This window comes from Trachymyrmex septentrionalis, unplaced genomic scaffold (genome assembly GCF_001594115.1).
Source record: "Trachymyrmex septentrionalis isolate Tsep2-gDNA-1 unplaced genomic scaffold, Tsep1.0 scaffold81, whole genome shotgun sequence".
NCBI lineage: Eukaryota > Metazoa > Arthropoda > Insecta > Hymenoptera > Formicidae > Trachymyrmex > Trachymyrmex septentrionalis.
Window position 1 is genome coordinate 1,327,463 of NW_017305997.1, and position 12,256 is coordinate 1,339,718.

The 12,256-nt window shown below is 32.9% G+C and overlaps 1 protein-coding gene across 3 annotated transcripts; it reads left to right on the plus strand.

The window, feature by feature from the left end:
* Positions 1-1,767: 1,767 nt before the first annotated feature.
* On the plus strand, positions 1,768-7,383 carry LOC108754851 (putative ATP-dependent RNA helicase me31b). 3 transcript variants are annotated; one of them, XM_018497474.1, is made up of 8 exons: positions 1,768-2,266; positions 3,736-3,910; positions 4,251-4,457; positions 4,558-4,729; positions 4,822-4,972; positions 5,976-6,171; positions 6,254-6,424; positions 6,611-7,383. In XM_018497474.1, exons 2-8 carry the CDS (start codon positions 3,770-3,772, stop codon positions 6,905-6,907), a joined length of 1,335 nt encoding a protein of 444 aa, XP_018352976.1. In that variant the 5' UTR covers positions 1,768-2,266; positions 3,736-3,769; the 3' UTR covers positions 6,908-7,383. The 3 variants fall into 3 exon arrangements, with proteins under 3 accessions (XP_018352976.1, XP_018352978.1, XP_018352977.1); XM_018497475.1 differs by lacking the exon at positions 1,768-2,266 and adding an exon at positions 2,671-2,882 and having other exon boundaries at positions 3,735-3,910; XM_018497476.1 differs by lacking the exon at positions 3,736-3,910.
* The last annotated feature ends 4,873 nt before the right edge of the window (positions 7,384-12,256 follow it).

Below are 12,256 nucleotides of genomic sequence, written 5' to 3' on the forward strand. Positions count from 1 at the left end.
TGATCTGTAATAGCCAACCGCTAGTTTCAAATGAATTATAATAGCCAGCACAACCGCGAATTACAAGCAGAAAATCACTGTATTTGATGTTATCCTTCATGTTTTCGTTATTATCTAGCGCTGGTAGTATAACATTTATACGAGATTTGTCAAAGAATGTTACTTCTAACGATAACATACTCATTTAATTGAACCATCGACGAAATATTATTAAAGGCGGTCAACCCTGGGCAAATTTTCGGCGCCCGGAGATAATTGAGAAGAACGGTGACGTTATTGACAATTGATATAAATTTGCTATTATTAACATAAATATTTTGCTAATACATTATTAAATTCATGATTTTTTACATAAATGCTCCATAAATAAATGTGCATACTTGTAAAGCTGTAGTATCCTATATATTGTCAAAAAATTACAATTTTTTCTCTGCAGTTTGTCATCTCTGTTGATAATCAAACTTTGATGATAACACTGAAATTACAATTTAAAAAAAAATCAAGTATTATTGAGTTCTAAATGCATAAATATATTCACTAAACTAATAAATCATAAAATTAATACAATATTTTCAGTTTTTAACTCTTAATTACTTCAATATTCACAGGGATGCGAACTCCCATAAAGATGTCGGTCTTTAATAATATCTCGTCGATGATTGAACTCAGCTATATATGTTTAACGTGACTATAGTCTCTAGTCTATAGTATTTGACTCTCTCTATTAATGGCGGTGGTTTGTCCTAATTCTTATTATAGGAACATTCAGGAACCTTAACTGTTAAGATATATCCACACAAACTTGTATGTATAGCCGCATAACCATATGCATAAAGAAAATTATCCAATCACATTTCTGTCATAAAGACAAACGTAAAATACGATTGGATGATTTTTCGTTTAAATATAAGACTATTAACTAATTATATGGCCAGTTTATTGGTTTAATGGAATATTTAATTTATTTAAAACTACCCAGCAAACGAGAATGGATTAAAATGGATTAAAATTTTTTTCTATCCAAATACGTATTTTATATAGCGAATACTTTTTATTGGATGCAATTGGATGCAATTGGATTCAATTAGATTCAATTGGATGCAATTGGATTGGAAAACTGCATTTCCTGTTCAAAATTTTGAATTGAACAGTATTCACAATGCACAGAAAAAGCTAATATTATTTTTAGATTAAAAAGCATAGAGATATATATACTCCATGTAATTCCTATAAATGAATAAAAATGCATTCAGGATTGAAAAGCATTCATTTTAACATTCATGAATCAATATTTCTGAAAATCTGAATCCATTTCAATTCATTTCAATTCATTCTCGTTTGCTGGATAAACTTAAAAGACGATTTTGAATATAAGATTGGACTATAAATTCCACTTTTGATTTCGTCAGCAACGCGTCTTCCCTTCCACACCTGGCACACGGAGATTGGTCAAGTTTCCAGCGGACAATTCGAACCACGTAGCACGTGATTCGTGCTACAAGACGTTGCCGGGTCTGTTCTCTATACCGTATTACGTTATATTCATTGTAGGTATTATCTGAACTCGAAACACAAGACGTATGTACGACTGAAGATGGATAGAAAAAGGGAAAAGATAATAGATACGAGGAATTCAGCTGTAAAGAACAAATCTGTTGGTGTGTTTTGTTCTCCGTAATCGGCCGCAAGTTTCTCATAAAAACCGCCTTAAAACAACGCCTGGTGGACAGTATTCCGTAATCGCTTCGCTATCTTGTTTCCGTCATTCTTTCATGGTACGGATCGTGTACACCGAACAAGCAATAATCGTCGCTCGCATTCGACGCAGTGCATCAGTCGGGATTTCGAGATACTGCAAGCGGAACGCAAATCACAAGTCGCAGAGACAGACCGAAAGACTGATAGTCGGGACCGCGTGTTATACACGAGAACGCTTTTTTCCGAAGCGTAACGAGTAAAGAAGCGATAGAGGTAGAGCGAGAGGGAGAGCGAGAGAGTGTGAGAGAGTGTGAGTGAGAGAGAGAGAGAGAGAGAGGGCGAGAGAGAGAGAGAGAGAGAGAGCGTGAGAGTGTGTGAGGAGAGCGAAGCGGCAGCGCGGCATTGCACCGTAGAGGAAAACGGAGCTCCGACGCGGTCACTGGCGCTGCGAGAAGTCGGCGAAATCATTGACATTGGGGAACGGCCATTTTGACGTGTTGTTTCCCACCGATCGAGTGCTCGAGGCGTGCATACATACACACGGAATCGACGTCCATTAGTTTTCAAGGTAAGTGAGGACGACGGTACGTCGTCCACTCGCGACTCCCGCATTCCGTGTCGTTCCCCGTCGACCCGGCGTCTCCTCGCGCTAATATCAATTGATTTCGACGCCGGGCCTTAACGGTATTTGCCCCCCGAGGGTCTTTCCGTTGCCTCTCGAGAAACTTGCCAGCGTGAAACGGAATGTTCCAGTTCGCGATCTGACCTAGAAAAAAAAAGGGGGAAAAAAAAGGAACTCCCCTTAGAGCGATTAGCATCCATTGGAACCACGCGGGAACAGAGCGAGCCGGCCACGTTATATTTAACGCGCAAATCGCATTCACGAGTCTGCCCTTATCGACTGTTCGAACGGTTGCGCGTTTGAAATTCCCCCGAATTCGACGAGCGGCGTATCTGTTACCATTAATCAGAAGCAAACTCGCGATTAAAGCGATTTAAGAGCAGCGATGCCTTCTGTTGTCGTTTCTCTATGAATTTCTGTGCCTTCAAAGCGATTAAGTTTCATCATTCGGAGATATAACGAGATAAATTTTAATATCGAGATTGTTCCTTTGTTTCTCCGTCGCGTATGAGTAAGACTTTGAATACATTCTACACACAATACGTCTCGACCATATGAATCTTGAAGCCTCTGAAAGCCTCTCCTTTTTAACGTGTATTATTTATTGCACGATTAAAATGAAAGTTTACTTGGAACTATAATCTTTTTGTATACTTTAAAATTAGCTTACGTAACTCTTTCTTTCTACGACCCGGTTGCACCAATGTTACTTTGACTTTAAGCAATACTTAAAACTCTCCGTCTCGTTTTAAAGTGAAAGAGAGACAGAGAGAATTTTAAGCCTTGCTTAAAATCAAAGTAATGTTGGTGCAATCGGGCGTAAGGAGATTGAAATAGATTAATATATTATATAAACAGCTATGCAATTTTCATTTAATTGTTTAATAAATTTCGTGCTAATTAGAAGTTACAAATGAAAGAGAAATCGAATTTTTTGTAGCACATTTAACTGTTTCATCTACAAAGTATTTATACTTGGGCCTTCTATATCCAAACATACAAAAACACTTGGCATATTTGAATGTATTCATAACGAACACAGTATCTAAAGGCATACAGTCACTGTAGGTCAATTTTGTTTGGTTTTGTTCCCCTTCTGGCTTTCTATTCAGACGTTATTACAAATCTTGGTACATACTTTTGAATATGTTTATAAGATCAGAGCTGTTATGATTATGGTATAATTGTTAATATAATTAATATTATTTATAAGGTGTGCAATGCCTTATAAATATAAATATTTTATAACGGAAAAATGCGAATTGACAGAAAAGCATAATAAACGAATGTATGTGTGGCTTTAAATTTCACATCACAAAAATTACACAAAGAAATTATTGCAATAATTTTAGGTAGTGTATATGTATATATGTGTACAGATAATGATGTCTGCTTTCTTCTTTTTTTTTTGTCAGGAAAAGATAGTAGACATACTACAATATTTCCAAAATGATGACCGAAACACATATGAACTCTAATCATATGTTAAACTCTGGTTTGTCTAATAAATCAGAGATAGATAAAATGGATGATGTAGGTTGGAAAGCGAAATTAAAGATTCCACCAAAGGATAAAAGAATAAAAACAAGTGTGAGTTTAAATAAAAAAGTTGATATAAAATATTGATAAATTATATTAATAATATTAATTTAAATTTGAATTACTCTTAATTTATTCCAAAGGATAAAATGATTAAAACAAGTATCAGTTGATAAAAAAAAGAAAAGTTGATAAATTAATAAATTACTAAATAAGGAAAAATTAAACAAAATTTTTATGTTTAAATTTAGATTATTCTTAATTTATTTTTAAATTTTTTAGATAAAAAATGAATCTTTAAAATTAATTTTATTATTATCTCTGTACATAGAGATTCTTGAAAGCATTTAAGTTTTTTAAATTAAAATTTACTTTGAAATGTACGTTACAGGATGTTACCGACACACGTGGTAACGAGTTTGAAGAATTTTGCCTAAAACGTGAATTATTGATGGGAATTTTTGAAAAGGGATGGGAGAAGCCATCACCAATCCAAGAAGCTAGTATTCCCATTGCACTTTCTGGTAAGGACATCTTGGCACGCGCGAAAAATGGAACTGGTAAAACTGGAGCATATTCAATTCCAGTGCTGGAACAGGTACGATAAATTGACAAAAGAGAAGTATGATAAAGATGTTTATTTGAAAAGAAATTTGTTTTGAATGTTGTATGCTTAATGTCATACATTGCTGCTTTAGGTTGACCCAAGGAAAGACGTAATCCAAGCACTGGTAATTGTGCCTACAAGAGAATTAGCGCTACAAACATCACAGATTTGTATTGAGCTTGCAAAACACATGGATATAAAAGTTATGGTTACTACTGGAGGAACCAACTTACGAGACGACATTATGAGGATTTATCAAAAAGGTACGATATCTAGAGTAAAGTATATATAATTTATCGATAATCTGCATTAAATTAATTTACCGATGTATAACTCGCATAATTTACACTTTCAGTACAAGTGATAATCGCAACGCCAGGAAGGATCCTTGATCTGATGGAAAAGAATGTAGCAAATATGGAACATTGTAAAATTCTAGTTTTGGACGAAGCAGACAAACTGCTGTCACAAGACTTTAAAGGAATGTTGGATCATGTAATATCGAGGTATGTTTGTACAGAAATTTAGACATTTTATTTTACACAGAATTTCTTTATTTAACCATACACTTTTTTTATGGTAGATGAACATTTTGTAGTAGGGGGGTTGCCCTACAAAACTGGAAATCAGAGAGGGCAATATCAGGGAATCGAAAGTGGTTAGAGAAATCAGAGAAAAGTCAGGGAAATTGAAAGTGGTCAGAGAAATCAGGGAAAAGGCAGGGAATTTTACAAAATCTTTTGGAAAATTAAAATTCTTGGCTTTAAAGAAGTTTAATATACGTACTTCATACTTGCGCAATTTTGAAATACTACCAACTTAACAATTAAATACAAGCAATGTTAGCAACACTAATAGTAATTTACATAGATATGTTAAAAATTGCTTTCTTAACAAAATATTTGATTTTCAAATCAGGACAAAAATATAAAAGAATTCAAAATATTATTGAAATCATTAGGGAAAATTATGAAAATTTTATTCTGGAAATCGAGGAAAAATTATGGAATTTTAGGAATTTGTGACAACCTTGTAAGAATTATGCAGAAAAATATTTCAAATTCAATATTTTTATGTATGAGAGACAATTAAAGTTGAAGCAATTATAACATGTTTGTTTCATGCACTTATACTTGTAATGCTGCATTTTATATTTAATTAAACTGCCTGAAATGTGAAATGTCTTACCGAATTGAGGCATGTTGCAACATATTCACATTCTCTAGTGCGTCAAACTGACTAATCAGTGACTAACTTTAATTGGCTCTCTCGCATAAATATTTACCAAAGTTTTGCTATTTATTTTATTCGCAATTTTAATTTATATTGTTACCATATTTTTCACTGGGTAATATTAAATGTGATAAATTTTGCTAATATAGAAATGTTTACTTATGTCACACGCGTAATAAAATACTATCAATTATTGAAAATAACCATTTATACTACTCACTGCTCTTTGTTAATATTACTTCCTGATATTTATTAGTTATATTATTTTCTTTATAGATTACCACACGAACGTCAGATTCTGCTGTATTCAGCAACGTTTCCTTTAACTGTGAAACAATTTATGGAAAAACACTTGAGAGATCCATATGAGATTAATTTAATGGAAGAGTTGACTTTAAAAGGCGTAACACAATACTACGCTTTTGTACAGGAACGACAAAAAGTTCACTGCCTTAACACGCTATTCTCCAAGGTAATGCTAATAAACTGAATTTAATTTTAATTTGATACATATTATTCAAAGTAAATGTATTATTAATTTATATATTTTATAGCTGCAAATAACGCAAAGCATAATCTTCTGTAATTCAACGCAACGTGTCGAATTGTTGGCTAAAAAAATAACAGATCTTGGATATTGCTGTTATTATATACACGCGAAAATGGCGCAGGCACACCGAAATCGCGTATTCCATGATTTCCGTGCAGGATTATGCCGAAATCTTGTAAGTTAATTAAAAGATGTTCACATTTTTACTCAGCAAAATCTTATTTAAATTTTAACTATATACGTAATAATTACATTATCTCTCATTCAAGTGATATGCATACTGAAAAAATTGTACTAGTGTATCTATATGTGATTCAACTTTTTATTAAAATTTTTATTGAAAATAAATTCTTTTTTACAGGTGAGCAGTGATCTATTTACTCGTGGTATTGATGTTCAAGCTGTGAACGTCGTAATCAACTTTGACTTTCCGAAGATGGCAGAAACATATCTGCATCGAATCGGCCGATCTGGAAGATTTGGCCACTTAGGTATAGCAATTAACCTAATCACGTATGAAGATCGCTTCAATCTACACCGTATCGAACAAGAGCTTGGAACAGAAATTAAACCTATCCCAAAGGTGATAGACCCCAGTTTGTACGTGGCGAGACCAGAAGACAATAATAGTATGGAAGAGGGTAATGTGTCCAAGTAGTTTCGATGCACTGTGGTAAAACGAAGCTTTACACACGCTCAAAGAGTTTAAAGTGTGTGAAAGTGTGTCAAAAAGTGAGTTCACTTGTAAATAAAGCGTGCTATGTATGAGTAATAATGAGCTGAGTGATTGAAGTGTCGCGCAAATGTCGATGCGAATCTTTGTACATAAATACATTTAAATGTACATAAGCTAAAACAAATCAGAGTCAAGCCATTATCAAGATGCACAATATGTAAACAGATATGTGAATAACATAATAATCAATCATTGCATTTTATCATAACTGTAAATACTACATGCGAGGACATACAATATCGTTTTAATAGAGGATTTTTATACAACGGCTTCATTCTTCCAGTATTTTTTTTCTTCTGTTCTTTAACGATGAAGAAAAAGGGCATATGATTTAGAAAATCTATCGGGCCAATCTCGCCGAGTACAACATACCGATTCACGTGCTCATTACTTTTGTACTGTCATGCATATATATATAAATTGTCCTTAACATCAATAAGGTCGTGTATATATATAAATATATATAAATAAATTGCCCTTAGCGATTTATAAAATTTGGATATATTAAATATCAGTTGTAATATTTGATCATGGCTTGATTTTGCTATTTGTCAAGATTGTAATACAACTCTGAAATTCAAATCACTTGTCAACACTTAAACGGTCTCTTTTCTGTTCATTCAACAGCTAGTGAAATTTTCTTTTTCTTTTTTTTTTTTTAAACGCAATTTGATTTTCTTTTTACCATGTCGTGATTGAGAATCAGAGGTTGTACAATTGACTAGTTTTATATAATTATTTTTTATAAAGAACTGGCTGGTGGACTCTCCACAACAAAAATAGAGATTCTATGGCTGATGCTGATAATAATATATGTCCAATCACAGCCTATATTTAATTATACAACAGTTTATCGGGGGCTAAAATTGAATTTAAACAAAAATTGTGAAGGTTGCTAAAATTAATGAAAATGTGCGGAAGACGGAATAAATGAATCGCAAGTGAATGCACATGAGGACGTAGCTCACACTGGAATGTGAATGTAAGGTGCATTATGAATGAATACTCTATCTGTCGTGAAAGATAAAATAACTGCCAAAGTTATTGTATTGATATCGACATAGAATCTCTAGTAATCTCCATAAAAAAAAATGGATAAGCACGAAGAAGAGTAAAAGAGGTGCAGGAAATTACTGTTTCGCATGCATGACTATAGTTAAAATTTAAGAATTCGAAAGCCACCAGCCAATATGACTTAGGTTTTTGGATGTGAAAAGTATGGAACAATCTGCGCTACTAAAATATTTCATATTTGAGAGGAAAGAATCCTCTTTGAATGGAATATTGGTGATAGAGAAGGCGGTTTAAAATGTATTTAGGGCTGTAATATCAGAAACTGTGAGCTTATCACGGAAAAAACTGTAGATAATAGATAAACAGTAATGAGTTAACTGCTGACACAAAAAAAAAAGAAAATGAAATTGCTAACAATTGGACATTTAAACAGATTTGTATAGAATATTGATCTGGACGAATGGTTGTTCATGCTCGCTGCCTTCAACCTTCGACCAATATACGTAATTTTTGTTTATAGCGACACCAAGTATATGGCTTAAGTTTGACGCAAGTTCAAAGTACATTTTCGAGTTCAGATATATTCCGCGAGTCTCCATTTTCGTAGAGTACAATCGTAGCTCCCCTAGTTAAATGTCAAGAAATAGATTCGCATTTTTGTGAAATCTAATATAAATGAATCTAATATAAATGAATATATGCGTTATCATACTCACGAATTAGCTTATCATGAGCTTTGCAGATTGTCTTGTGGTCTTGCAAGATAATTTATTTCGCATATACGACTCTACGATTCTGGAAAATTTATACACTCTTGATCGCAAATGCCATAAATCTGACTCGTCAATGTAATATGAAAAAAGAAGTCTTTAGGTAAACATCATTGCGCGATTATCGCTTTTGTTTACTGCGGATTTATAAGTTACAAAACAATCGTTAATCGCGGATTTATTGCAAAGCGAGATTTTAGTTGCAAAATGATCGCAACCGGGTGATAAGTTGCAAAATAATGGCAATTGGGCGATGAGTTGCAAAATAATCGCAATCGGGTAAAATTGCTAAATAATCACAACCGGGTTATAAGTTGCAAAGTGATCGTATTTGCGACTTATTATCTGATTTGCAGACATGTATACGTGCATTCGTGATCTATGCGCGATTAAATGAAAAAGGAGTAAATTAATGTAATAAAATAATGAATCACGCAAAGATTATTGCGTGAAACAGAAAGCAGTACTATAATTGAAATACGTCGAAATATGATGTACCAAACCGCGTCTATTCTATTTTAAATTTCTATTTGCTTCCTCAATTGTCTTCAATTCGGTAAAATTTTTGTAACGTATTTGGCTACCGTTATAACTATACGGGCAGATAAATATCGAATAAGAAGTCAATATTGATATTGCAACAACTTTGTTATCGGTAATGTCCACTAACGATTACAATCGGATAATCTACTCACAACGCTGTCTTCTACTTAATGGAGATAACGAAAACAAAAATAATCTGCCAGATAATAATGGTGCCGTTGACCACATATAATATGAACAACCAGAGCAGATCGGAAGATCAGCAATTATATCTGCTACGATTTGATAATTTATTAGGTTCTTTTTTGTGTCACTGTTGCAAAGATACTGTAATGAATTAAACTAACGTGCGATCTTGTTGATCAAATGATTTGTCGCCCACTGCATATTAATTTGATCAATCGGAATTGCATCTGATTGCGCCATAGTCTAATATTACGGTCCCTCTTCATTTTTATTATCTACTTAATATATAAACAAAACGTAAATGGGTTCAATGTAATAACAGTCGTTTCGCCAAACAATTTAATCTGCGAAATGTTCCCATTTACAAACTACAAAAATCTGCTCTTATTCTATTAGCTTCTATTGTTTTGCTTATATGGCGATTCTTTAAAAATTTTTTTGGCAATATTACGTAGACTAAGAAGAAAATACTTAGTCTTACTGTGCTGTAATTGGAAACATCGATAGATCCACTTTATGGAGTCTATTTTGCGAAATGTATTTTATTCAACTTTTGAAAGAGTCAATTAGCTCGTATTAATACACAAGCATAAAGAATCTTTTCATTTTTTTTAATAAGAATTTTATAAACTATTCTATATTCTAATCAAAATTATTTCCTACTAATACTTCTTAGTGATCTCATAATGATCGATGCACGATGTTTATATATTTCAAAGACTCTTGTAAACAAAAACTCGTCCATTTATTGATATTAAAATTCTATAAAATTGCGTGCTGTACTTGACTCTTTCTAAAGAATGATGTTTATGCGAGGTATATAAACTTAGAAAAAAGTGGGCTTAAAAAATCCAAAAAAAAAAGAACATTGATTAGCAATGTTATGTGAGCAGACTGAAGAACGTGATAATTTTATAATCTATTCTCTCTTGCAGCCGTACTTATACATATATTATTGTTCTTATATTCCAAATTACAGACGAGTATCTTTTTTGCGAAAAAAAATGCAATAGAACATAAATTGATGCCTTTTCCGCAGCTGCAAGTTGCCAAAGTAAATATTTTTTACTTTGGTATTTTTTATCACGTCTTCATGTCTGATTCATGAAATATATCCAAGTGCGGTTCTCAATCTTGGATGTAACAAGGAGTGCCCTTGATATGAAAGTAAGCGAATGTAATTCGTACGACGTAGAAATACGATTTCGGAAGTAAATGTGTTAACATCCGGGTAACGTGCGAGAATTGTGGAGGACTCTCCAATTCCATCCGGGGGAGGGTAAATTCTACTTCTCAATGTCTACGATTTAAATCGTAAGTGTGAAGGGGAACATCTTGAGAACGAGCTCTCTAACAGCATCTCGTAGATCTCGTACCTTCGCCTGAATTATTTCCATTGGTTAACCCAATGTGGCGAGCTGTGTGCAAGCACATTCCCAACAAACGAACCGAGAATCGATCGCATCGAAAGTTTAACATCTAAATGAACAATCCGCGTTCGAATAACATACGCAGCTCGATTAATGATATTGGAATTAGATCTCCAATATACGTGAAATATAAAAAAAAAACACAAAAAAAAGTATAATTCGTTTGAAATGTAAAACAGTATCAGTTTATCAACTATCCATGCTTACCGTTTTGTTAAAGAACTTATTATTATATACACTTGTTTACGTCAAATTGCGGAACCAATCATCCGAATGGCATACCTGATGAACGGCTACTATAATGATTAATGTGATACTATTTTGTTATTATTAATATTATTGCTACTATTATTAACGAGATATGAACCAAGATTTTTCGACAATGTGTAACGGACATCGATTTATTTTGTGACGTTGAAATCTGAGTTTCGGTTATTCGTAAATTATACAAGCAGCATAAGATTGCGAAATTTTTCTTACATACCTTTGCTGTGTTTAGATTTTATAATTGATACAATTAGGATTACATAATTAATGAAACAGGAAAGTGCTCTAAAGAACGATATATAATAAAATGATTTCGCGATATTATGCAATTTGCATATCTATTTACAAATAACTCGCGACTCGTGCGTAATTATGCGCGGATGAAATACTTTTCCTGTATTTCTGATTTTTATGTGCATTTGTCAAGACAATTATTCTCGTTAGGTGTTACCGTTTTTTTGGAAGCAATTCGTAAATAGTACAAAACAAAATTATTCAAAAAATTTTCTTGTTCTACGTAACGTTATCTTTTTTCTTTCTCCAAATTGTAAAGATGGGTTTGCGCGTGACTATAAAACATTTTTTTTTTTTATTTGTCTTCGCAATTCTGTTAGCACAAACCCATTCTAATGAGTCGTATGTCAATTTTGTTTCCTTGAAAGGACAGAACTGTCTCTTAATAAAAATTCTGTTTCAGTACATACGATACACGATTTTTTTTTTTTTTTACATTGTATAACCCGAGATACTTGATTGCGTCCCAAGCTTTTTTCCTCTTACGTAAAACGATCCTGTCTCATGTGGTCTCAAGATTATTAGATAAACAAGGCGAATTTTCTATGTAACTTGAATTTTCAAGACTATGTCGGGAATCGCGTCCTGAAGTTTGAAATTTTTTAACTGCTATAAGGCATTTTTTATCTAGCATTTTAATTAAGCCACTACGCTATTAAAAACATCATTTTTATTTAAATTGTATCACTTTACAGTCATTTACAAATTAACATAAATGTATTTTATATATATATATATATATATATATATATATATTCATATATATG

Coding starts and splice junctions, on each gene's coding strand:
- LOC108754851 (XM_018497474.1), top strand. CDS start 3,770: ATGATGACCGAAACACATATGAACTCTAATCATATGTTAAACTCTGGT. Junction 3,911..4,250: donor ATAAAAGAATAAAAACAAGT/GTGAGTTTAAAT, acceptor TGTACGTTACAG/GATGTTACCGACACACGTGG. Junction 4,730..4,821: donor TATGAGGATTTATCAAAAAG/GTACGATATCTA, acceptor TTACACTTTCAG/TACAAGTGATAATCGCAACG.